Source organism: Cygnus olor, chromosome 16 (genome assembly GCF_009769625.2).
Source record: "Cygnus olor isolate bCygOlo1 chromosome 16, bCygOlo1.pri.v2, whole genome shotgun sequence".
Taxonomy (NCBI): Eukaryota; Metazoa; Chordata; class Aves; order Anseriformes; family Anatidae; genus Cygnus; species Cygnus olor.
In genome coordinates, this window is record NC_049184.1 from 13,040,572 (window position 1) to 13,066,819 (window position 26,248).

At 47.1% G+C, this 26,248-nt stretch overlaps 1 protein-coding gene across 1 annotated transcript; it reads left to right on the forward strand.

Annotated features, from left to right (window-relative positions):
- Positions 1-152: 152 nt before the first annotated feature.
- SLCO4A1 (solute carrier organic anion transporter family member 4A1) lies at positions 153-25,100 on the forward strand. Its single transcript, XM_040575981.1, has 13 exons — positions 153-188; positions 8,270-8,357; positions 11,247-12,166; positions 13,276-13,366; positions 14,192-14,313; positions 14,581-14,692; positions 18,512-18,666; positions 19,347-19,542; positions 20,126-20,291; positions 20,918-21,084; positions 21,393-21,457; positions 22,010-22,158; positions 22,798-25,100. The coding sequence occupies exons 3-13, from the start codon at positions 11,368-11,370 to the stop codon at positions 22,945-22,947; spliced, it is 2,172 nt and encodes a 723-aa protein (XP_040431915.1). The 5' UTR covers positions 153-188; positions 8,270-8,357; positions 11,247-11,367; the 3' UTR covers positions 22,948-25,100.
- Positions 25,101-26,248: the final 1,148 nt, after the last annotated feature.

Below are 26,248 nucleotides of genomic sequence, written 5' to 3' on the forward strand. Positions count from 1 at the left end.
CGACCCTCTCCCCCACTTTCGCTTTGGCCTCCCCTCTCCCCCCACCCCATTGGCCCGGCCTCCTCCGGGTTCCGCCGCCGATTGGAGGAAAGCCCCGTCCGTCAGGGCGCAGTGCCCGCCCCCGCGGCGGGGGCCGGGTTGAGCGGGGGGGGCGGCGGCGAAAGGGCGGCGGCGGCGGCCGGCGGCAGGTACGGGACCGGGGGGGGGACCGGGAGGGGACCGGGATGGGACCGGGATGGGGACAGGGACCGGGAGGGGACCGGGAGGACGCCGGGAAGGGACCGGGAGGGGACCGGGACCGGCCCCGGGAGGATGCTGGAGGGATGCGGGAGGGATGCAGGGGCTCGGGGTGGGCACCGCACGCCGGTGGCAGCTCCGTGATGCCGGGCGAGCACCGGGAGCCCGGTGGAGCGGCTCCGGTGGGGTCAGGGAGCGGGGCGGCGGGGCCCCCGCTGAGCCCCCGCTGCCCACGAGCTGCGGGGATGGGCGCGGGGGGAGCCGCGGCGCCGGGACAGCCCCGAAATGGGGCTGGGGGCGGCCGGGGGGGGCTGTGCTGCAGCCAGCGAGTGCGGGGATTTTAGGGGGGGGGGTCCACAATCTCAGTGCTCATCCGCGTAGGGACACGCGTGTCTTGCTTCAAGGGGGAAAAAAAGCCCCCGGAGTGGCCAAGCGCGTGGAGATTTTCCATTAGACCCCGGGTGATGCTCCGAGAACAATATTTTTTACCGCCGTGTAGCTGCATTTATCACAGCTGAAGCATTGTTGTTTTTTTTCCATTTAGCAATCTCGATGGGAAATTAAAAAGGGGCAGAGAAGGGGCAGAAAGTAAGAAAAGCTAGCGAGGCGGCACGGCAAAATGATGCCTGCAGCAAGCAAAAGGGATGTGAATAACACTGCGAGCCTCGCTGCAAGAGAATAGTAACTGAAGTTAGGGAAGGAAGGCACAGGCAGCGTGCTGAGCCGAATTCAGAGCGTTTTCATTGTCTGACCTATATTATTTTCGCTAACCTATTTGCTCAGATGATAGGAATCAAAAGCATTGTTGCCTAAAAAACATGCTTTCAGTTCTGCGAGCTCAAAGTGCTCTTGTGGACATTAATCATATGAGCTCGCTGTGTATCTTTTTATTACCGTTTTATAGGCTGCTCAATTGTAGCAAGCAACACACCACAAATGTGAAGTTATCCCAGTCTGGCACCTCCTTTTTTTCTTTTTTTTTTCTTTCCTTCTCTCTCCTCCCTCCCCCTCTTTTTTTTTCTCCCTTTTTCTGGGCTTCTACTTTTTATAGCATCACTTGGTTGTAAAATCACACATTAAACCAGCATCCGAGGGGGAGCAAACACAAAGGAGATCTTTAGAGACACATGCCTTGAGCTGATGTAAATGTGAGAAAGGATGAAACGGCGGGTAGAGAGAGGGTTAGTCAAATAATGAAAAGGAAAAAAAAAATGAAAGAGAAAAAAAAAAAAAGTGAAGCTATTTATATGCAAAGAGGTACAGCCTGCAGGCTACCGAAAATGATAGGAGGCTGCTGCGAGCAGCCCTCTGAAAAGGGCCAACCGCAGCCACCTGCCCTCCACAGCTCGGCCGGAACCGGTGGCGGGTGTGAACGGTTGTGCACGGGTGTGTAAGGGTGTGCACGGGTATGCATGGGTGTGCACGGGTGTGCCAGGCTCACCGGGAGCCCCGCGGCACCGTGGAGCAGCCGCTGCATGCTGCACGCATCCTGCCCTGCGCTGCCCCGTGTGTGGATCCACCCTGGGATCCCAGTGGCTGCCAATGTTGGGTCTTCTGGGCTGCGGAAACCAGGAAGTACCTGAGCAAGGACTTACTAGAAATCTTTGCAGAGCTTAGAGATTTACAGACAAGAGGGAAGACGAGATCAGCAACTAACAAAAGAAATATCCACCGGCTTAGGGAGATCAGCATCCAGCTGCTCTGCGTCTCGTGCAAACTCCTGAAGGCAGCCCTAATCTTTTTGTGTGTGCCTTCCCAGCGTGGAGCATGCTGGGGTCCTGCTCTCTGCTTTGGGTTTTTCACCCTGCGGTAGCACAGAAGTGAATCGTGGCTCTGCTTCGCGCTGACCGTTCTGCTCATTCCACCCTGAGCACTTCTGCTTCCATTTATTTTAAGCGAGCGTACCTAGCCCAGCAACCTGCCTTTCCTAGGGGCTTGGTCACAACCCTTAGGTGAGGGGTTATATGCTTTGCTTTACCGTTTGGGTTTCTGGTCTTCCTCGCCTTGCAGAATCCCATTAGTGCGATGGTGAGCAGTGGAAATGCTTTGCAAGACTTCCACAAGCACTTAGCAGAGCTGGCAGCTCGGCGCTGGCCTGATGGGCTGGGGAGATGCTGAGCACGGTTTCAGTTCCCCCCTTGGATTTCACGCTCGATAACACGAGGTGGCTGGTGTTAAAGCGGCGTGCGGGAGCCATTCCCCACGCGCAGCATGATTCCGATGTGGGCTGCCCTGAAGTGCTTTGGAGTCCAGGTCTGGCTTTCAGTGCCTGCTCTGAAATGTGTTCTGCTTTTCTAATACTCTTAAAAACCGCATTATCTGGGCCCAGTGAGGGGCTGATCTTTGTGCAGAGGAGCAGGAACAGCTCTGGCTGCACCAGGATGTGGGGTCTGGGGCTTTGCCTGCCCCGTGCTCAGTGGGGAAGCGCCGTGCTTCAGCAGCTCCCGCAGCTGCCCCTAAGAGCTGCTACTCTCCTTTCCCTTTTCAGATCTGTTTTATTGCTAGACCTCCCCATGATATACTTAGGTTTGTACCGTCTTGGCCTCGAGTGACCTCCCAGCGTGCGAATAGTGATGCTGAACCGGGCCAGTTAAGAACAAAGAGATTCTGCAAATGCTTTCTGTGAAAAATACTCGGAGAGAGGTGAAGGACTTCATCTGGTTTATGAATCCCAGACAAAACTGTCCATCCCACTTCAGCAGTAGTGATGAGTGATTGTAGATGAGAGCTCAGAGAGGGCCACTAACTTCGGCAGCTTTTGCGTCAGACCTCTCATTAGTACAGCACAGAGCGTGAAATGGGGGAGTGCAGTGTTTAATTTTAACAGAACTATGTTATTCTAACCTTAAATCTCTCTTCAGGCAGAAGTAATGCTGGATCTGGGCAATTGCTGCACTGCTGGTATCAAAAATAATGTCATTCCACTTCCAGATTGTAAATGAATTTATGAGCAATGGCAGTATGTCAGCAATGGGAAATGGTCTGTGTTATTCTTTTTTCCCCTGTTCAGTGTTCAGCAAGGCGGTGAGCCTTAAGGCAGCTTTTGGATTCCTGGTGTAACAGAGACATTAGGCCAATCTCTCCTCGTCTGCTGTGCCACTGATGTATGTGTAGTTACACTCAAACTGAATTTGATTCCTATTTTTAATGCATAAAATATATTGCTGCATGGTGTCCATAGTCTTTGATCATTTGCATTCTCAGAGCTCAGCTTGGATCTTCGAACAAAGGAAATGAAATGCTAACAAGTTCTGTTTAACTATTGCCCAGTGGTTTGAAGGAGTTAGGGGTCATTTTCATGTTGAAAAAGCAAGGCCAAACAATTTTTTTCCTCCGAAATACATTGATTTTGCAATATTCTGGCTGGAAAAAAAAAAAAGAAAAAGAAAAAGAAAAAGGAAAAAAAAAAAGAGAACAAGAAAAATTACTCTTTGGCATTTTTATATAGTTCCTATTTGTGAACTCAAGTGCTTTAGATACACTGTGACAATGAGATAGAAGTTAATTTTCTTGATGGCATTGAGAGATTAAAAACAAAAGTACATCTAGATTATGAATCTCTAATAAATGATCCTAGCCTGTGATACAAAAATAAAAACTTCCTCAAAACATCATCAAAAGATCATGAGCTCTGCTGGATTTTCTGTTCCCTCCTATCTTCTTCTTGGAAAACTGCATTGATCTTTTTGGCTTAACATACTCCAAATAAAACAGATTGGAAAATGTAATTCAAGTTTATTTTTTATTTTATTTTTTTACTTTCTAAGCCCCATAGAAATCGTAAGGCCAGCCCTTGGTCCATCCTTCTCTGCCTCGCCATGGCTGGACTGGTTTGCTAGGGCTCAGCACCTTCCCCCTGTTACTGATCTGCTCCCGCACCCCTTCTGCATAATCCAGGACAGGGCAGATGCCCTGGAGCTTTATGTTAGCATAAGAATTTCCCGCAAAAGGGATTGCCTGGCAGTGCTTTCAAAGCAGCTTTACAGTTTTCTTTGTATGGCTGGAGTGGGTTCAATCTCGAGGAGGATTTAGACCCTTCAAGTCAGACGTGGGTCTTGGTTACGGCAGAATCGGCCTTTTCTGCAGCCGCCCCGTAGCCCTGATCAGCCTGTGATCCCCTTAGTGCTGGGTATTTGCCGCTTATTTGGCAGAAAACCTTGAAAGGAGGATTTTAAGATGCTGAAGAAATTGAATTAAAATGAGTGACAAGGAGGTAAGCAAGCCGTGGTACACTGATTATCTGTCCCAAATGTGTTAAAATAACTTCAGGCCCATATTTCTTAGGGAATACTGATCAAAAATTCATTCTCAGTTACTCTCATTCAAGCTGGTAGCAGAAAACAAGTTTATTTATTTCTCTTGTGTTCATTCCTCAAAGGTCCTTTGCAGGGGCTGTAGGATGCAGGCAGGTCCTTAGCAAGGCAAACAAAAGAGTTTTCAAGTCAGGAATGAAAACCACACCGTGCTGCTGCAGGGAGGCAGGAATCCCTTGAAGGCAGTTTTCAGATTTCCGTGTAAATCTGTCCTCCAGCAGCTGCTGTGTAAGGCTGCGAGTTCTCATACACGAGAGAACGGAGGGTGCAAAGTAGAAGCCGTGCCCAGAGTGCGTACGGACAGCAAACCCCTCTGACTTCCAGCAGATGTTTTGGGTTGACAATGGGAACATTATATGCCTGTTTATTCCTTTATCTCAGGAAGAAATACCATTTGGCAGCAATTTGTTCCCTGGCAGTAGGAATGAATTACTGACCCGCTCGAGCACTGTGAGGTGAAAGAAGTGCCATCCTGCAAGGGGTGCAGTTCGCAAACCCGGTGGTGTTTGTGGTGGTGGAGCACACATGCACCCTTCTCTGTGTCTACATCAGTGTGTGTATTGATCTGTGCTGGTATGGGATTGCTGTTTCATACGGAGCTGGATTTCTTCGAGAGGCCACTTAATACAGAAATGCATTGCTCTGGGCATTTTTCCACCAGCATCTCTTGATGGAATCTTACCTCTGACCAGCAGAGATTTTTATTTATTTACCAGTCACATGGAAGCAGCAGGCCACTGAGGATAACACATCCCTGAGACTGTCAGTGCCTTCCACATTAAGCCATTTGCTGTAACCACTATAGGAGCCTGCAGCAGAGACATTTGTGAGGATTCGCTGTTGAAACGTACTGGAGGTTTCTAAGGAAGTGATCCTTTCAGGTTCTCAGAGCCTCCTAAAATCCCCAGGCCATACTATTCACCACATACCTTCTGCCTGTCCTTGGTGGCAGTGATCAGCATCATCACGCTGCCAGCGTGCTGCCCTCATGCTCTGACCTGTTCCCTTTGGGTCTGGGTTCCTATCCGTCATCTCATCATTGCTGTATTTGTAGTTGGGGTTCTGGTTTGAGATTTTGAGTCAGAGATGGAAGAGAAGTCATTCCCTTCAAAGGGATCATCATTTCCTCTCGATTGCACAATAGGGATATGCCTTCTTCAAAGAAATCCCCAAACCACAATGTGTCAGGATCTGGGGTGTTGCATGATCGAATACAAATTAACCCACTCTGACTTGGTGTTTATTTTAAGGGGATGAAATATGATGTTTTTGTTTAGCTTATTGTTGGAGGGCAGATAGAGTGCATGGTGTCAGACCTGGAGACAGCAAACACTGAGTCAGAAGCCCTACAGCTACACAACCCTGGTCCAAGCTCCCCTGTGCTACGTCAGATTTGTGTTGAAGGGTTAATTTTGCACCATCTGGCTTTGTGCTAGATCAAATATTGTTTCTGTTGTTGTAGCTGACATGAGACCAGAGTATACTCAGTATAATGTGCTTGGCTAATCCAACAGAAATATGATTATGTACCTATTCCTGCTCCAGACCGTATCTGCTCTAATGGGTGATTTAGTAACACACAAAATAGTGATGGTGGAGACATGGCCTGAGAGCCGTAAACAACCTGGACATGACGATCTCTGTGCAATGGGCAGCAGAGACAATAGGAATGTCTAACTCCAATTAGATACCTAACTTTTAACAAGTAATTAAGAGAGAGAAATCCCACTCTTTATGCAGAATGACTTCCCAGGGAGTCATCTGAGACATAGAAACCAGGGTTATTTAACTGTATATTTTGCATGCCATAGTGACTTCCTAGGTGCTGATCTGAGGATAAGCAAAAAATGAGCAGCTGGAGTTGTAGGGTAGCGTGCGAAATGGCCCATTTCAAGCAGCAAGTTCATTTAAGTGCTGTCTGGGTGGTTATGCTGTTCCTCTGCTTGACAGGATTCTCAAGACTAATACCTAGGAGGATTAGAGAGAATCTCTGGATGTTAAACAAGATCCAGGTTAAGCAGTGTGCACCAGTGAGCTTGTGCTCTGGGGAATGTTTGGGGAAGCTATTACTTGCTGATCCGGAAAAAAGTGGGCTTGTGTGGGAAATACACTTCTCCCAGCTGACTCCTTCCTGCATTTGCCGTCTTTCATGCTCCCACTTGACACAGTTTCCACCCCTCTCCCAGCCCATCTCACCGACTCGTGCTCATGTGCTCACTGAGGATGGCAAATGTTGGTGGGGATGCCTGCTTTTCATTTTTACCTTCATCGTGATTTAACCAGGAAGATGAAAAAACAACAACAACAAAAAAAAAAAAAAAAAAAAAACTTCCAGTAAACCATGGTAGATGTTGGCATTATGCTATTATATTTATCCGATGCTCAGCATCCTTGCATTGTGATTGTAAAAAAGCAACATCCTGTTGTGCTTTTGGTTTGTTTGGTTTGGGGTTTTTTGCCCCCCCCTTTTTTTTCTTCATTTTTATTGCTCTTATATTTAGAAGCATCAAATCATGTTTGATGTTCATCATTTGGCTTATGCTCTTTTTGGTTATCGCTTACATCATACAGGATTTGCCTGAATGTGCATCTTTTGCATGGAAGCAAAGAAGGGATGTTTATAGGAGCTAACTGGCAATCACTGGGGAAAGCTTACTAGTGGTTCGTGCAGAAACATTATCCTGAATATTGGACTTCCTTAAATGGGTTGTGAGGACACAAATTCTGGAAAATAATGCTGTGCTATGTGTACGGAAAACGTCAGCATCATATCTGCGTTGTGAGAGCTGCAGGGACACCCAGCTCCATGAGCAGGTGAACACTGTATGGTACTAGCATGGAAACCTTCTCATCATTGATCAAATTTACAGGGAAGAAAAAGACATTAAAGCAAGAGTGATGCGCGAGAGAGGGAGTTAGGAATTACAGCATAAAACAGCCTTTTGTCTGGCTAATCTTGGCTGAAGCAGAATATAGTTGCCTGGTTAAATCTGCTTTGTGTATTGGCACTGCAAGTTTTTAAAGATGGTCTAAGGCAGCTGCAGCCAATTGCATTTGCACAGATAAGCTGGAACAAATAAGTAAGCTGAGAAAATCTGGCTAGATTTGTCTTCAAAGCATTTTCAGGCAGCTAATTGAAAATTATCAAAGCCACCTTCCTGATTTCTTGCGTATTATTGCATTAATTTGCCAGTGAGTGGAAGAGTGCTTGGCAAAGAAAGGATTTGGGGAGAGCTAAGCTTTACTATTTAGGCATTATTTAATTATAAATGTATCCTTGCTCGTGTGATAATGTAAAGCCAGCTTCTGCTGCTGTGTTCCAAGCCTCAGACCCCGGAGGGACTGAAAGCACACCTCTGGTGCAGCCACAGCACTGTCACTGGTGGTGAGCACAGCTTTAGATATTTGTTTAGATATTTATTTATTTAGATATTTAGTGCTGAGTGCTCTTTAGGTGCATTTCTCCCTCCTGAAACATTGTGTATGTGCAGGATGGTGCTGTTCCTATAGCAGTTGCTTACAAAGGGGCTGCTCCTGGCAATAGCAGCCTCCCCCATATTGCTGAACCAAAGGGACATGTCGTAAAAGCGCACGAGAAAAGGCAGTTTTCACATCCCTGGGGAGCTGCGTAAAAGTCTGGCTGCTAGGAAAAAAAAATCAGTGTTGTATCCCCAAAGAACAGCCCAGTCACCGCATGCTGTCTGTTCTCTCCCTTCCAGCTCAAGCAGCGCTTGGAGGACGAGCCCCGTTCACGGGACCACGGCGTGGATTTGTCACACTTCTGGGAGGCTTTCCCCTCATAAACCAGTGAGTGGATTATGCTTGATCTATGCGGTGTTTATCAGCTGCAACAGAAGTAATACTGATAATCCTCCAAGCAAAACTGCCCGAGAAAAATTCAGTAGGTGTTACTAAGAGAAATTAAGCAGATGACTTTGTCCCTGGCTGGAGTAATGGCTGAGCCTGGGGTCCTTTGGGATTGGGGCATTCCCAAAGCCAGGCTGTCTATACAGCAAGATTGAGCTCTCTTGCAGGTCAGAGAGAATAACTCTGAGCATTGTATGGGGCTGCTCCCCTCCAGTTTGCATTATATTCCATTTTTTCCCTCATTCCCATTACTTTAGCAAATATCTCCATATGTGCCATAGGGATGAAGAAATGATTAAGTCTGCCCATAAACTGTGCTTGGCTATGGAAAGCAGATATTATGAGTAGATGTTATTTGCCACATCAATACCCTGTGAAAGTCAAAAATCATAGAGTGAAAGGGAAAATTAACTACTATTGGGCATTCTTCGGGAAATGGGATTATTTTGCATATCAGTTAGGAGTTAATATGTAACATTAATCTAATCACAGGTCTCAACAGAGACACAACATATTTTTTATCTGTCCTGTGACTTTTTAAATCATCACCTGATAAAAGCTTGAAAGTTTTGCTATTGATTTAATACTAAATATTGGTGACGTGGGGATATTTACAACTTTCACTGTGAAATACAAATCACATGCTTTCATTGCCTTGCTACTTCTACTGTGTTGACTCGGTAATGTTGGCAGTCTGGAACAAGCTGTACATCTTTTTTTTTTTTTTTTAAGAGTTAAACTCTTGCAGTAAAATGAGTAAATCTATAGAGATAATAGCATTGGGCCTGGTTCAAAGCAAGCAAGAATTCACCAGCTGAATCATTAAAAACAGAGATGAATGAGAAGCAATAGATGGATGGCTCAGATGAATAAAAATGATTAGAAGTGCATGTAGTTGATTGGTTTGTTGTTGTGTGTTTTTTTCCTAAAAATTATATTTTGTCCTCTAAAGTGGCATATGGCTTACGTGGAAGCTAATCTTCCCAGTGAACGTGTCAGTTCCAGTTTGGAAACACTTGGAGAGATAACAAGCAGCTTGGTGGAGAGCAGCGGGTAGCAATAGGGCTTGCTGCCCAGAGCATCTGGGTGCAGCCTGGCAGTGCTGCTCCAGCAGGAGGGGGCCAGGACGTGGGCCTGGGGGCAGTGTGGGGCTTCTGAGTGTGGGGGGAGACATTTGCTGCTTTGGGGAAAGATTTGTTGCTTTCTTGAAAGAACCCATGTTCACTGGTAACTAAGTAGGATTAAGAGTAACAAAAGTCGAGGGGGAGGATGCTGCAATCACTTGGATCCGGTGGCAAGGTTCCTGCTACTTCAAGGATGAGAAAACTGTAATGCAAAGTGATAATATTTTTCCTGACTCATGAAAAATCTACCGACGGAGACATCCCAGTGCTGATAGAGGCAGTACAAGCACTTCCCCTGGGGGAAGGTGTGCCACTTTGGCAGCTCAGTCACATAAGCTAACTAACTGAGATGGGCATTTTTTTATCTACTGAAATCAGTACTAGCAAAATCAGTTCCCAGCTCAGTAGTCTTCTTTATGAGTGCAAACATAATGTCAAATGTGTGTGACGTGGGGAAGCGTGCAGTTGACATCAGCCAGCTGCCTTGCAGAAGACTCTGTTGATTCACACCGGGGTAACACGACCAGTTCCGCTCCTTAAAGCCTGATCCAATAACCAGTAATCCCTTCTTGGTTAAATAGAGTGCTAAAGCACCCTTATTAATTGTTTGCAATACTACATCCAAAGACAAGAAGAATATGTTTAGAGCTGCAAGAGTCATAAGGACATTGGAGGGACAAAAAAGTGAAAAATGATGGTCTTCCAAGCCATTATTATGCCAACACATTACCAAAGTTTGTGTCTGCAGCTGAACTTCAAAGCCTTTGGCTAGTTTTTGCATTTCCCCATGTTAACAGTGGAGGTTTCTGCGCTGACAGCACCCACAGAACGCTGGGCGCAGGTGTGGCTGCAAGTGTGCTTCGTGGCACACTGCCTCTGTGTTATCACCAAATTCCTGCTAAAATCGGGACCCTGTCATATTCTGTGCACTCTGGTCCCCAGACAGGTTCATTAAGATAACAGAATTATTTGCAAATGAAAGGTCACATGTGCTGCTGGGTGTCTCTCATTTGCTAAACTTATCTTAAGGACCGGTGTGATTGAAGCACTACTGACCTGCATTTTTTGAGTTACATGCTTACATATGTGGTATGTCCTTTGCCCTTCTGGAATAGAAGCAGAATCCCTATGGTCTTCCAAGCATCAAATTCTGCAATTCCCCTGCCCCAGTGCCTTCAAGAACCACCGGTACAGGGAAGCACATCAGCACTCATGCAATCCATAATCTGCAAAGGAAATATCAATAAACTTTTCAGCAATGCACACATGAGTATTAGTTTATTCACCAAAGGCTGAAATATTCCCAGGTTACAGCAATCAGAACGTAGTTCATTTTATTGGGAAAACAGCCTCCCATTTTCTCCCATAACCCTATTGATAGGCGGGTTGCAAGCTGAAAAGGAGTATTTTTATAGGAGCCTCTTGAACAAATATTAAAAACAGTAATTGGGAAACACAGGATGCTTTGAAAAAGTCTGTTTGTTTTTTAATGCTCTTGAAGATCGTGTTCTTTTCTGTACTATTAACAGTGCCCCAGTATCTGATGTACAAGTACACTGTGGTGGAGGGCACACATCCAGCTGCCCTGCACAGCAAAATGCTGTACCTGTTAAGAAAGAATAAGTATTCTACAAAAAGAAAAACAATTGTGGCTTTTGGTATGGTTTTATACAGAAGTGCGTGAAAAACTTCTTTTTTTTTGCAGGTTGCAATGGTCCTGGCTCACACCTTCACCATCTGATGTGCACAGCCCCTAAGTAAACATATCCACAGCACCCCACAAAGCCGACCCCGCCACGACTGCACCTGGACCTGCCGTGCTGTTCATGGCCAAGCCCCCTAGCTTAACGGGACAGAATGGCTTCCACTTCCATCAGGCAATCGTCTTCCCCAGCCCATCTCCCTCGGGCGAGGACAGTGCAGCTTTCAACACCCCTGGGGGCACGCCACTGAGCAATGGCACGGGGTGCTGCGGCACCCCCAGCCCCGCCGAGTCCTGCGCCCAGCCCCTCTGTGAGGCCAGGGACAGCACCCAGTTTGGCGAGGGGATTAAATACGTCTCGACCGACGGGAAGGAGCTGGCATGTGGCTGGGGAGGGTTCACGCCTGGCTGCTTGCAGTTCTTCAACACCTCCAAGGGCGTCTTGTTCTTCCTGTGCGTGGCCTCCTTCCTGCAAGGCATGACGGTGAACGGCTTCATCAACACGGTCATCACCTCCATAGAGCGCCGCTTCGACCTCCGCAGCTACCAGAGCGGGCTGATCGCCAGCTCCTACGACATCGCGGCCTGCCTCTGCCTCACCTTCGTCAGCTATTTCGGGGGGAACGGCCACAAGCCGCGGTGGCTGGGCTGGGGCGTGATGGTGATGGGCCTGGGCTCCCTGCTCTTCGCCCTGCCCCACTTTACCACTGGCATGTACAAGGTGCACTCGTCGGCTGATGTGGGTGTCTGCGCAGCGAACCAGAGCCAGTCGTGCGCCCCGGCCGCCTCCAGCCTCTCCAGCTACAGGTTCGTCTTCATGCTGGGGCAGTTCCTGCACGGGATGGGAGCCACGCCGCTCTACACGCTCGGCGTCACCTATTTAGACGAGAACGTCAAGACCAACTACTCCCCTGTGTACATTGGTGAGTGGCCTCGGGGGGGGGGGGGTGGGAGGGGGACCTGGCCCATCTGCCTTGGCACCGATGAGGCAGCCCTGAGCACTTTGCTGAGAGTTCCTCCAAGCCTTTTGTTCCTGATGACAGACCAGATGATAATCAGAAAGAAGCAGCAGCAGCTGTTTGGGAGGTTTTGATTATTTTTTTTTCTCCTTCCAGTTATTGGCAGGCAGGGCCTGCAAGTGCAGCTGGGCATTTTTACTCCCGCAAGCCAGGAGGTGTCTCTGTCCTCAGCATGGGAGTCAGCTGGGGACAGCCCTCCGGTGTGTGCGTGGCACTAACTTCTTAGTGTGGCCAAAGACCATGAGGCCGTACCCTGTCCATGCGAGGCAGTGCCCCATTAGTGCCATAGCACAGGAGAGAGACTTGCTCAGATGCTGCTGGTGCAAAGTACAGCACAGCTTCACTGAGAGGTTGGGGCTCAGTTCACCCCTCTGCTCCAGCCTACTTGGTGAAACTGGTGAAAGGACTGACCTTTCCCCACCAGGGGAAGGCCCATCCTGCGGCCCTGGCCTTTGGCCGCCTGTATGGTTATATCAGAAGGCTGTAGGGAGAGGAGGCAGTCACAGGCCTGGGATTGATAAGCCAATGAACTTTCCATGGCAGCAAACCACAGTAAATGCCAGAGCTGCAACGTTTTGTGTAGACGTTGTATATTGTCAGTGGCAAGGCAGCGCCTCTGCTCATTGCAGCAGCGGTGAGGATGTGGCAGCAGGGTCAGATGCACCCCTGGTAAATAATAAAACAGTAACCACACAGATAGGTTTTTCCCCTGAACCATTTTTGTGTACCCCATGCTATAAACATTCCCTGGTTGGATACAGAAGTTTCCCTGGGGCACAAGAGGGAGATGAAACTTGTTGCAGCTGTCCAGCTTTGTGTCTCTCACAGCTAGAGCCAGCTACGCATGGTATTTTCCATCTCGGTTCCCTTTTGAACCTCAGAAGATACCAAAAGTCACTCCGTGGTGGTCTGTGTGTACCTGGAGTTGAAGTCATGGGCATTAGAGCTCCCCATCAGCAACGCATCCACGAAAGTGCTGCAGGTTCTCTAACACGGCTTGTTTTGCCTTTCAGCTGTTTTCTACACTGCTGCAATCCTTGGGCCTGCAGCGGGTTATCTGGTAGGAGGAATGTTTCTAAATATTTATACTGAAATACACAGAGAGTAAGTTGTTAAAAAATAATCTTGTTCCTTTTCCTTAATGCTGTATGTTTCCTTTGGGGTAAAAAAAAAAAATAATCCAGAAAAACTACCTGGTGGCTGGGTGGAAACATGCCCACCATGTTCAGCAACGTTTCTGCGGGGGGCTGAGGCTGGAATGATTGCTTGCATTAATGTTGTCACTGGAAGAAAATTGCTCACAAACCTGTCAGCCTAAATCCTTCCTCATGCTGCACTGCCTGCTCTAATGAGGCTAGGAGCAGCAGGTGAATTTTTTGAATGAGTTCCCTGATCAGGCACCGCTGCCAGCAGTGCTGCTTTTCCTCGCAGTTATCCAGCCACGACGTCTGGTCCCTCCTCGCTTTTTAGTGTTTCTAATTTATTTTATCCCCTGTTACCTTACAGGCTCTTTGGCAGGTGAATGGGATAAAAGGGGGGAGCGGGTTTCTTGGGAAGGAATGGGTCATTTCCACCAGCTTTCTCACAGAAAGGGTGGTTCTGGGATGGAGCAAGGATCACAGCCACCCCCAAAGCACAAATGAAATGGGAAGAGGTGAACATGCAAGCTAGAGATTAAAAAAGAATTAAATGATGTAATTTCCTGGGCTCATTAAGTGCTGTGCTCTACAGTAAGGAGGCAGTGTGTTCTGTGGCAGGATGGATGGTGGGCATGGCAAAATTCTGGGGGAGAGGTGGTTTCCTTCAATGACGTGCCCCCCTGTGCTCCCCAGGCCCTGCCAGCTTTAGTGAAAGCAGCGCCCAACTTTCTCCCTCTGTTTCAAACCACCACCTCTCTCTCTTGTGTCATTTTGGGTTTGTGTCTTACAGGACTGACATCTCCCCGGAAAACACGCTGTGGGTGGGGGCATGGTGGATCGGCTTCCTGGGGGCTGGAGCAGCCTCGCTCCTAATCTCCATCCCCATCCTGGGCTACCCCCAGCGCCTCCCAGGTACGCGGCCCCACAGGGCTGGAACTGTGCTTGCATCCTCCTATAGCTGGGGACACCAGGGCAGCAGTGGGCGACAAGCTTCCAGTGTTCAAATTGTAATTAAAATATTAATTTCACCCCTCAGCTCTCTGCCTATTTCTCGGCTCTTCTCTTGAAGCCAAGCAGCTGGGGCTGGTGGAGAGTGTTGTGTTGTTTTTGCCTCTTGCAAATTCCCTGCTTTGATAGCATCTCACCTGCTCTTTGTTTCTATTTCCCTCTCGTTTACAGGATCCCAGCGGTATATTGTTATGAGGGTGTCGGAGGCTCATCAGCTGAAGGATGGGAGCCACAAAAAAGCATCAGATCCGGACTTTGGGAAAACAGTTAAAGATCTACCTCGGTGAGAAAAACACCCCAGGAGTGATGTTCAGGGAGCTGGATCCCTTTGGATAGAGGTGGTCACCTCCTCTCAGGTTCAAACTGGGCAAATGGGTGAAGTAGAAACTGTGCTGGGAATGATGTGGGAGACCAGGGACAAGGGTCCGGTCCTGTCTCCAGTTTGCAGAAGGTCATGGCCATGTGTGAACCACATGAGGGCATGTACAACGCACTGAATTTCACCAGGAGTGGCTCAATGCCGATCTTCAGGTGACGTGAGATGCACCAGCACTGCTATTTCATTCTCTCAGTGGCATTATTTCATATTTCATTTCTTCTTGTCTGCCTCCTGTCTGCTCGTGTCTGGCCTCACCTGTCCCAGCTGGGCATTGTGCAATGTCTCCTCTGGGCTTCCCGTCTTTTCCTCTGTTTTTTTGTCTCATGTTAGAACCTTATTTTGTCCTTTTAATGAGAAAAGAGAGGAAAGAAAATAACCACTCCTATAACTCCATTCCAAATTCAAGGAACAAGATATCCTTCACAGTAGTTTTCAGTTCCTGTTCTGTTTTATCCTTCGTTCCCCCCCCTACTTTTTTTTCTTTTCTTTTCTTTTCTTTTCTTTTCTTTTCTTTTCTTTTCTTTTCTTTTCTTTTCTTTTCTTTTCTTTTCTTTTCTTTTCTTTTGTGTGTTTGAATCTTCCAGCCCCGTTTACGTGTTCCTACTCTTACCTCCCCTGCCCGGCAGTGGTACAGCAGTGCACGTAATCCTGGGGCCGCTGCTTGGCTCCGTTGCGTGGGCAAGCACGCTTGCACCTGCCTAGTGCAGAAGTGCTCAGCTGCCGTCCATCCCTGGTGTGTCAGCTCATGGAGTGAGGAAGAGTTAGAAAATCTAGGAGACGTCATGAGTGGTTTACCAGGGGTTAAGGCAGCTTCGTGAAGAGTATTACATTGAACAGATTTCAATTCTGTTACTAAATGGCATTCTTGACTGGGTGCCATTTGCCGAGGTCATGACTTACTCTACACACGGAAATTAAATTCAAACCTGCATTTAAATGATAATGAGGTTGTGACTAAAACCAACACAGACTGTGGAGCAGAGAGGGATGAAGTTCAGTGTTTTATGCTTCTCTTGCTTATCTTGAACAAAACTTCCCCTATTTCTCAGTGAAAGCAGTCTCAGTGAAAGCAATAGGTAGAGGTGTCCTGCTCCAGGAACATCTTTCTTTGCCCCTCGTTCCTGAGGAATGGGTACTGAAGGCAGGCAGCCCTGCTCATATCAGGCCATTCAGATCAGTCCAGATTTTAGTGCGGTTGTTATTGTTTTAAAACATCAGAAAGTTCTTCTCTTTTGAAAGCAAAAACCCAGCAGACTCCTGGCTTCCCTGGTTTTGATTATTAAAGGGAAGTGCCTTCAAGGCTTGCTGTTCCAGAGACTTGCATTAAAGAGGAGGCCACTTCTGTGTGCAGCTCTCAGGTACGTGTGGACCTGCCTGCAGAGCAAGGCCAAGGGACACTGTTGCTTTTGTTTCCATGAGGGATCTACATGTTTCCTCACAGTACGGACAGTGAGAGTCCCCCAAAGATAAGCAGAAACGCTGATGAAATAAAATACTATTCCATGCTATCAGTTCTTTTCTAAGAGAGCTTGCTGAGTTATCATATTCACAGTGCTCCCTAAAAACAGGAGTGTACAGGAATACAGCCCAGACAGATTAAGCCTCTGCCCTGAAGAGATTTCTGTCTTAATTCTTGGGTTGAAAAGGCCTGATAAAATAGCATTTTCTTTCCTCTGCTTCCATGTGATTTCTCACATGAAATATCCCCTGATGTCAGTGCAGGTTCAAAGAAAAGACACGTAGAGCTGTGCAAAAACAGGACAGGAGGCTTGTTCCTTACTAGCTGCACGTTTGATCTGCCAAGCCCACATCTTCAGGAAAAAAACAACAATGGTCAATACTTCATTTGTCCCTCTTGGATTACTTGGTAGGGTGGGGCTGTGGTGTGTGTCACGGCTTTACTACAGCTTGTGTGTGTGGTGAGGGGAGGATGTTTTGCATTCCTCCAGGACAAGAATACTGCCTTCCATTCCCTAGGTGGTGGTTACAGCAGGTGTCCTTTTTGCATGCTGGAAAAATCCCCGTTCACAGGTTGTAAGATTACACAAGTGGCCATCCGTCACTATTGACTCGTTAGCACGTGGCACTACGCTGTTACAGCCTGGCAGCCTCTTGTCCTGGGCATGCAAGTGTTCCTCAGATGAGCTCCCAGCTCCTTCAATAGGACTGTTACAAGAGGAAAAAGTGCCCACGTGTGCCTATGTGAGTAAAGGCTTGTAGGACGAGGCTTTTAGACGTGGTAGGATTCTTCTCCTGGCAATGCTGAGCTCCCTGAAATCCCTTTGGCTGCACGAACCAAGGACAGCCAAGACTTCTGGAGAGTTATGTGGTTTCTGGGTGTGATTAAAATCCTGCTGGCAGCAATGAAAAGATCTCTGTTGACTCGAGGTTTTATACGCATTAGCTCCTCACAACTACATCTTCAGTCTGCAAACAAGAAATGACACATGCCCTTACTCTTAGCGCTGAAAGTTGTTCCTCTGCATTTTCCTACCTGCAGCCTTTGTCTGACAAACACAAAGTAATGCTAGTGCCAGGAACAACTCTCCTCTTTTCTCTTGAACTGGGAGAGGTGAAGGCATTGTAAGATTTCAACATCAGTCACAAGGCCCACAAGGACTGTTTCCTAGCTAAGAGATTAGGCTTCATTCTTCCAAGTTGAAAAGACCATTCCTGGAAAATAGGTTAGTAAATTAAGCTAATCCCAACAGCTAGACAATGGTTATTATAAAGCCCTCTGAAATCAAGGTGTAAGAATGTGTGGTATTTCTGTTTTTCAAACTCTTTGTTCTTTAGCTATAATGAAGTTGTCTGCTTCACATGGGTAAAATCACTCTAAATTCCTGGCATATCTGATGCTGAGCCTCACACTCTCACATTTGGTCGTAATTCAGCAGATTTTTCTTCTTTTTCACATTTCTGCCCAAGCTGTAGCTGTTGACTGTCAGTGCCTTTTAATTCAATGAGCATCCCGCTGTGTCCCAGTTGCTGCTGTTGCTGCAGGATGTGCCATACCCCAAAACAGGGTGATTTTGTACAGGTCCAGGCTAAACCTAGGGGAACTTATGTGGCAGAATTTCAAACTCGTTACAAAATGCTTGCTGCAAAGCAGTGTCAGCCCTCTTAGTCCAATATCCGAGATAGTGGGAGATAATTGAGACCATCCCATGTGCCTGAGGGTGTTTCTGTGTCTTGGAGATGGAATTGTTGCTGGATCATCTTTCTGCATATAAATGACACATGGCATTTTTTCAGGAATATCTATTGCTCTTTCCTAAATCCCAGTGGGTCAAAAATAAAATGTATTTGCTTAACTTACATGTTAATCTACATGTAAAACTATGCTTAGGTTGCGGGAGAAAGATTAATTTCTGTTTTCCTGTGGGATATCAGGTATATTGGAGGTGCTTCCTCCATACAGAAAGATTTGCTTGGTATTTCCCATGAGCTGCAAAACACCCATGGTTATAAGTGATAGTTACTCTCATGAGAACATGGGTGCACGTGAGGAGCATGTGTACATGTATATAACACAACGTTGTTCCTTGCTCTTGATTGTTTGAATTAAGAGTCTCAGGTTAATGTCATCAGGAACTAATACAACCTTGGAACAATTGAGATTTGGTGACAGAGTCCTTCCACTTAGGAGTGGAAGATACTTGAACACACCTGAAATTGAAATGTGCCACAGTGATTCAATCCCAGTATATTTATCCTTCCCAGATCAGTACTGCTGCTTCTGAAGAACCCCACCTTCATCTTCCTCTGCTTAGCGGGAGCAACTGAAGCCACGCTCATTGCTGGGATGTCCACCTTTGGACCCAAGTTCCTGGAGTCTCAGTTCAGTTTAAGTGCCTCTGAAGCTGCTACCCTTTTTGGTAAGGAAACCTGGTTTTGCAACATTTTTTGATTTTCTCCTACAAATACAAGAGCACTGTAGCTCATGTAGAATTAGACAAACCTGCTTTGCCATTCATTTACAGAAAGGTTATCATCCTCAACTATTAGACAGTCAGGATTGTTTCCTATCAGCACAGCTGTACCGAGTGTGTTCTCAGAGCTCTATCTACAGACATCAGTAAGAAACGTGTCACTCCTGCAGCCATCTGTTACCCTCTAGAGGAAAGCAAAATAACTGTAGTCTGTTCCTTCTTGGGCATTACCAGGAAACATGATAACAGCCTCTAACAAGAAATGTCTGAATTGCGGACATACTTTGTCAACGGGAAGATCCTCGCTTTACTCTCATGTCCCAGACTTAGAAAGTTTAATCTGAGTTCTGTGGGGTCCAACAGGCATCAAGACTCATGATATGCTCCTAAAACAGTCTGCTTTGAGATCTCTGGGGAGAAGAAGTTGCCCAACCAGGTTCATGCCATGTTACCTGGCTGCTGTGGAGGACCACCTATTGAAGCAGAGTCCACTGAACTCCTACCAAGAAGCAACACAGCAACCAAACGGTTATTCTCATGCAGACACACTGCACTTCATGTATTCAGACACAGAAACTCCTTGCTGTTGTTTCTAACCTTTTTTTTTTTTCCTCTCCCTTTTTCAGGTTATCTGGTCGTGCCGGCCGGAGGGGGAGGCACATTCCTGGGAGGATTCCTTGTGAATAAATTTAAACTCCGCTGCTCAGGAATCATCAAATTGTGTTTGCTTTGCACAGTGACAAGTCTGATGGCTATTTTCATTTTTTTCATTCGTTGCCCTAACATGCCGATGGCAGGAGTAACCCAGATGTACACAGGAAGGTAATAATGATGATCCCACCTGTCTTGTACTGCAATAAGGGTAACTGCAAATACATGGTGCTGATGTTGGTCGTCTGTTAGTGCTGGAGATTGGAGATAATGTCCAGTCAGTCTTACAGGGAGATGATGAAGGTGAGAGCCATGTCCCCAGAATGCAGATGCCCATTTTTTTTTGTTTAATAGACTTTATGGAAAAGGCTCCTGCTCTAGTCAGGGAAGGGATCATCACCAAGTGTGTGTCACTTCACTCTTCAGCTGCCTTCACAGGGTCCTCCTGTGTCCAGTGACTGTACAAATAGTGGGGGTTACTGGTTTAGACTAAAAGTGGGGATCTCCCATCCAAATGGAGATGTGTCCCCATGAGCTGGTCACTTAAACGTGCTTTGTAGCTCAAGGCACAATTCCTGTTTCATGGTTAAAAGTAGATGAGATGAGATGAGACCTTTCCCAAGCCTGGCGCTATACTCTCTGGGGATCCTGTGCATCTCCTACCATCCCCTCTTCTTCTTCTCTTACTCTACCACATTTCCTCCTGGAAAACCTTTCGGGGACTCCCTGCTGACTGCTCCTGTGTTTCCTTTAGTGCTGTACCTGGCGGCCACGTAAACTTGACAGCAGCATGCAACGCTGAGTGCGGCTGCCTGCGGGAGACCTACAGCCCTGTCTGCGGAAGCAATAACATTATGTATTATTCTCCTTGCCACGCTGGGTGCAAAAAAGTGTCTGAGAAACTCAGGAATGGCAAGAAGGTATGTCCCAAAGCACCATGCATTAACAACACAATGGCATGTTGTATTTCAAGTGGTTTGGCTGGCTCTGAAAAAGCATCCTCGGGTCAGGGCTTTGGTGCAAGTCGGTGACAGCCTGCAGCAGGTGTAGGATGCTCTCAGGCACCGTCTGGGAAGAAGGTAGAAGGTACACTGAGGCCACACTCAAAGTGCTTCCCTCAAAGTGCCCAACTTTGATTTTGCCTCATTCTGGGTCAAACTGCACTGAAATCCATAGGATATCACCAAGGCAGGCTCAGGAACTCAGTGGGCACCTGATTCCTGTGCCAATGCTTATGGGGCTTCTTTTGGGTCTTCAGTGCACGTGATGCACCTCCTCATCCTTCCAGCATGCTACTCATAGACACAGGCAAAGGCTCAAATGATGACATTCGGTGCTCAAGGGCTGCCTGGCAAAGTTCGTTTCTCTTATTTAATAATCTGTTTTGAAACGTGTGTGTCAAGAATGCAGCTGGATTTCTGCTTCACTCTGCTCAGGGGGCAAAACCAGCTGTTTTCAGCCCTCTCTGAATTTATTTCATTTTAAAGCCCAGCTCTGACTATCACTGCTCTCCCTGGCAAACAACTCACTAGCGTTTCTTTCTCAGGTCTATAAGGAGTGTAGCTGTGTTGAGGAAAATACCTTCCCTGGTGAGGCAGAGGCAGGCAAATGCACCTCCTCTTGTGCGAAAAGGACTTTGCTCCTCTTCTTCATGTTCATAGTGATCCTCTTCACCTTCCTGAGCAGCATTCCCGCCCTGACTGCGACTCTGCGGTAAGCACAGGGTCTTCTGCAAGAAGCCCCAAATATCTCTGTCTCCTTTTTATCTCAGGGCTTGAGCCCTAGGGAATGTGTGATGGGAACCACCAGCCTGGAAAGAGAGGGACTAATTCCCTTCACTGTCTAGCTGGGAGAGCAAATCTTAGCATTGGCAGCAGCTCTTTCCTCTGACATCAGGCAGGGGCGTGTGTCCCCCAGTTTGCAGCGGCAAGGGTGGACATTGCACTGGGACAAAGCTTGGCATGCAGGGAGGTGCTGTGCAGCCTGGCAGCACTGCTGAACATCCCCCTCTTCTTCCCCAGGTGTGTCCCTGACAGGCAAAGGTCGTTTGCGCTCGGGATCCAGTGGATCGTCGTACGAACGCTAGGTATAGTACAAAGTGACTTTGTGCATCTGCGTGGTCTGCTGGCTTTGCAGAGCATGCACCATGCTGTTTTACCTAAGAACAAAACAAGTCAGGTTGGAAGAGAAGGGGGCAGGATGTGGGATGGTGAAAGGAGGATACTTTCCTTTGTTTGCAAGGGAAAAATCTAATTCTGTTTGCACAGAGTTTGAAAAATGAATGAAGGGTTCTGTAGCACGGCACAGATGGGGCAGAGGAGCAATGTCTTGGCAAGGGGTCCTTATTTTAAGAAAAAAGGAGCAGGGACATTGAAGCCCCTGTGTATGTCTTTTGGTGCTTGTGCAGTAAGCAGGCCAGAGTCAAAAGACAACTCGCTGGACTCTCAGTTTTCTTGAAATTCAGCACGGTTTGGGTGCCTTGTTGCTCTGGGCACAGTTCTGGACATTGCATGGTGGCTTTGTTTAATCACAGTAGCCTCAGTGCCTGATGCATTCCTGCAAGTGTAGTCCCAAAGTGCCTTGCGAGGCTGGTGCATAGGTCCTGCCCTAACTGAGAGTCTGCTCTGTCTTCCTGCAGGAAGCATCCCCGGCCCCATTGCCTTTGGGTCGATGATCGATAAATCCTGCCTGCTCTGGCAGGACCAGTGCGGCGAGCAAGGCTCTTGCTACGTTTACCAGAACTCAGCCATGAGCCGCTACACCCTGATCACTGGGCTGGTCTACAAGGTAAGGCTGTTGTTTCACTCTCCGATCAAGCAGCTCTTTAGGAGGCAGCAGTTTGCACTGGCAGACAGTTTTACAAACTCGTGTTATGCCAATCTGCCTCCTCCAAACCCAAACTAGACCTTAAGACATGAAATGTTCTCAGTGAGGGCAAAAACTCCATTTGCTTCTTGCCAGGTAATGGTGCTCCAGGCACCATCGTTCTCTTAAAATCCCATTACTTTCCAGGCTTACAGCTTCTGTTGCGCCGTAAGAAAAATTCCCTCTTCTCCCAACAGTTACTGAAGTGACTTTTGCTTGAAATGGAATAGAATGTAAGACGGCAGTGTGTTAGTGAGAGTGAGCAATGTCATTGTGGGCCAGCTGTAAATTACCGTTCCCTGATCACCACTAGAAAATACGAGACCTTAGCTGTGTGTTTCCTATTTATTAGCTGGAAACCATCATTTTAACAGCTCCCACACAGGCACTTGATGTAGAGAGCTGTGTTTAGCAGTTACCATGAAAAAGAGGCTTCTAAAATCCTTCACACTCTCTAAAGTACTGCTGGTTCCCACATGCTTTGCTGGTTTACACCTGCTGATGACTGGGCACACGTTTTGGGGCAGAACAGGGAGTAATGGGGTGTCTTGGTGTCTGCAGGTGCTTGGGACAACTTTCTTTATGGTCGCCTGTTTACTGTACAAACCACCGCCAGCAGAATCAGCTCAGGGCAGCTCGGACACATCTGAAAATGGCAACAGTGACCTCCAGGAAACCAAACCTTCGCTTCCTGCTGCAGAGGATATATAAAGCTATACGCATGCCAGTGACTTTCTCAGTCTCAAAAATATGACAAGAAGACATTATACAGTCCCTAGGTTTTTTATTATTATTTAATTATTAGTAATATTCTCACTTTTTTTTTAGTTTAAGAGAACTAATTTAATTAATCACTGGTGTGCTTGCTATTTTCTTAACAGCAGAAGCACATTTAAAGTTGTGTGCTGATGTCATATGCAGTTATTTAATTTTATTTAAAGAAAGGGCTACCGTAGCTTTATTCCATGTCTGTGACAAGCAAGGACCACATCCTCCGCGAGTGGAAATAGGCACCAGTAACTCCAATGGAGTGCGTGGGGTTTAAGCCACCGGAGGATCTGTTCCCTCATATCTCAATGATAAAGCCAACTGTAGCAAAACTTCTGTTGAGACCTTCTAAGCCTGCAAAGACACCTGCTGTCCTGCAATCTGCATTGCAAAGAGGGCAACTGGCCCTTGAACTCCTGTATGCAAAGCAGACAGCCCAGGCAGTGTTGTCTTCCTTCCCACGACACACAGCATTGCTCGTCATTCATGCCGGTGCTCTCCAGCCCTTTTGTTCAGGAGCAGAGCATCTAATTATGCAAGTTCATATTCCTGTGCCATGGGAGATAGGTTTGGGATGAGATTTGTCTAGCAAATACATCAGTACACTACAGGCAGCAATTCCTGAGAGCTGCCGAGCACTGTACTTCGCTGCCTTGTTTCCTCGCAGAGTTTACACCATGGTAACACCTCATTTTTTGTTGTGTTGTTTAACGGTGATGCCTTTTTTTAATGTCCTGTGCAAAACTTGAACTTATTTCTTGCTGTTGTTTGTTGGATGCGGGAGGATGAGATACGGATCTATGCAATGCTTCTCTTCGGTTGCTCTGTAAAGATGCTGGTTTTGGCTACATGTGAGAAGTCAGAATGAATTCATTTTTTCTCTAGACTGCAGACCTAAGGGAGGGCTTGCCATAATGTCAGCCTGCTTTGTGGAAAGGGGATGCTGACTTGTTTCCAGGCCAGTGCTTGCAAGTAGAGAGGGCAGCATTCCCCAAATGGCCTGTAAGTGTGCACTTGCAATATCTACCAGGGGTTAAGGGTGGAATTTCAGCATCTAGCAGGCGGTTGCCTGGCTTCTCTCACAGCCCCACCAGGCAAGGGGGTTGCCCAGCTGCCTGTACACGCACAGCCACAAGGTCCAGGCACAGCTCCAGGGCGATGAAGGCTGGGCAGGGCCAGCCCCGACAGTCCTACATCGAATCAAACATTCACAGGGACAGGACTTGTGTTACTGAGCTTCAAAGCTGGCACACACCTTGTGCTAGGTGCTACTTAGAATTATTTTGTATATTTTGTGTATTTATGCTTTCCTAAGCAGACACGGAATGGGCATTTGTTTCCTTTGGCTGCTTAAGCACTGGCAGCTGCTGCAGTTTGATGACCAAGGGCAAGGCAAGTACCGCACGCAGGAGAGCCCCGCTGTCCCGGAGGGGCAGGATTAGACCTCATGGATGCAGGAATTGACCCCGACACCACCCGAACACCAAAGGCTTCTTCACAACCTGGCCTGGTCTTGGTGCCACCTGCAAACATGAGCCTGTCTCCAGTCCTCGCCCAGAGATTGCCCTTCCCAGCTAACAGATGTTTGGGGTACAAGCAGGGGTCTTAAAAGGGGAACATGCATGAATGTATTTTGGGAACATATTTTATGTATGATGTATTTATGGAAGGTAGATTTATATATATATATATATATATATATATATATATTGGTATGGCGATGTAATTCTTATGTTTATAAAATGAGGTTTATCTGAATGTGTTATTTCCAGAGCAAAAGGAAACTTTGGGGGGTTTATTTTGGTGGTGATGGACTGATGACGGATGGATTTAACTAAGTAGTAACAAGGTGCTCCCTTTCCGTAAGCAGGCTCTGTGTGTGTACAGGTAATTTAAAACAAAATATTTGAGAATATGTTTCCCGGTCTCAAATAAAGTACTATATTGCTATAAAAAGCACAGAAACGTAATCAGTATTTCACAGGGTGCCCGTGTGTGTTTTTCATCAGCCATCCTGCTAACGGGGTCAGGGCCACCCCCCACGGGTCTGGGCTTCGCTGCACATCATCACGGTGTCCCCAAGGGTCTGCAATCCACCCAGGGAGGCTGCGGGAGCTGCAGCAGCACTGCCCGACAGGTGGCACGGCAGGTGATGGGGAGACCCTGTGGCTCTGTGTCTCATACCGGTGTACCCTCTCCTCCCCAAGGGGGACTATTGCTTTTGAAGGCAAAATGAGTTTTTTGGTTGCTGAGGAAGAAGAATGAAGAGGGAAAGGTGCAGCCCGCATCCGTCCCTGAAGTGACCCCCTCAAAGCCGCACGGATTCTCCCAGAACTGCGCAATGAAAATGAGGTCAAAGTCCTGCGTCCCGTACCGTTTGCTTAAGGAGTGACTCATGCTGATCAAGAACACAAACAAACAGTGGCTGGTACCGAGGAAAAGCCACAGGGAGTTAAAACAAATGAGTGTGCACAAAGGAGCCCAAGCAGGAAGAGCTGCCTGGTGTTTATTGCAGACAAAACCCAAGTCAATGAGCCGTTTTCTCCAGCGAAGAATTTCGGTGGAAGCTTCCTGGAGGAAAGAAACCTCGGGGTGCCGCTAGATGGCAATGGAGACAGCAGCACGGCCGGGTTTGCTTCAGCATCAGAAATCCGAGCTATATCCAGGGGATGGATCTGCTAGATATCATTTGTAGTCAGAAAGTGATTTAGCACGTGAGAGTGCAAACAGACCAGCGGTATTTTTATGGAAGTGGATTAATTTGCATTCGAAGCCTAAATAATAAATGCCAAAATTACCTTGTCTTTCCTGCAAGTTTTAATCTTGTCCTGCAAGCAACAGTTTTAAAAGGTGAAAATGAGTTCATTTTGCTCCTTTGGGAATGGGGCACTGAGTTTATTTTCCAGCTGGGGAACCTCAATCCAGTTTCCTAGAAGACTAAATCTCATGTTAAATTAAGAATTTCAATTGTGCCAAATCTCACCTGCTTCATTACCAAGTAACACCCTGCTAGTTAATAGACAGTCCTGAGAAGCCGCCTAAGAGTGCATGCAATGGGATGGCTCCACCAAAACCCCTCATTACAGACCTACCCTTCTAGGAAGGGTGAAGCAAGGCTACTATAAAATGAATGTAGCAGTAGTTCAGTGAAACACTAATGTACTAGTAACTATAGAAACTGTAGCTCTAGACGTGAATGTTCGACATACTAATCTGCCCTGGTTCAAATTAATATGAAAAATGT

Excerpts from the sequence above, each read along its gene's own strand:
- SLCO4A1 (XM_040575981.1), top strand. The coding sequence starts at position 11,368 with ATGGCCAAGCCCCCTAGCTTAACGGGACAGAATGGCTTCCACTTCCAT. Across the intron at positions 13,367-14,191 it reads TATACTGAAATACACAGAGA|GACTGACATCTCCCCGGAAA; the intron begins GTAAGTTGTTAA and ends TGTGTCTTACAG. Across the intron at positions 18,667-19,346 it reads TGAAGCTGCTACCCTTTTTG|GTTATCTGGTCGTGCCGGCC; the intron begins GTAAGGAAACCT and ends TCCCTTTTTCAG.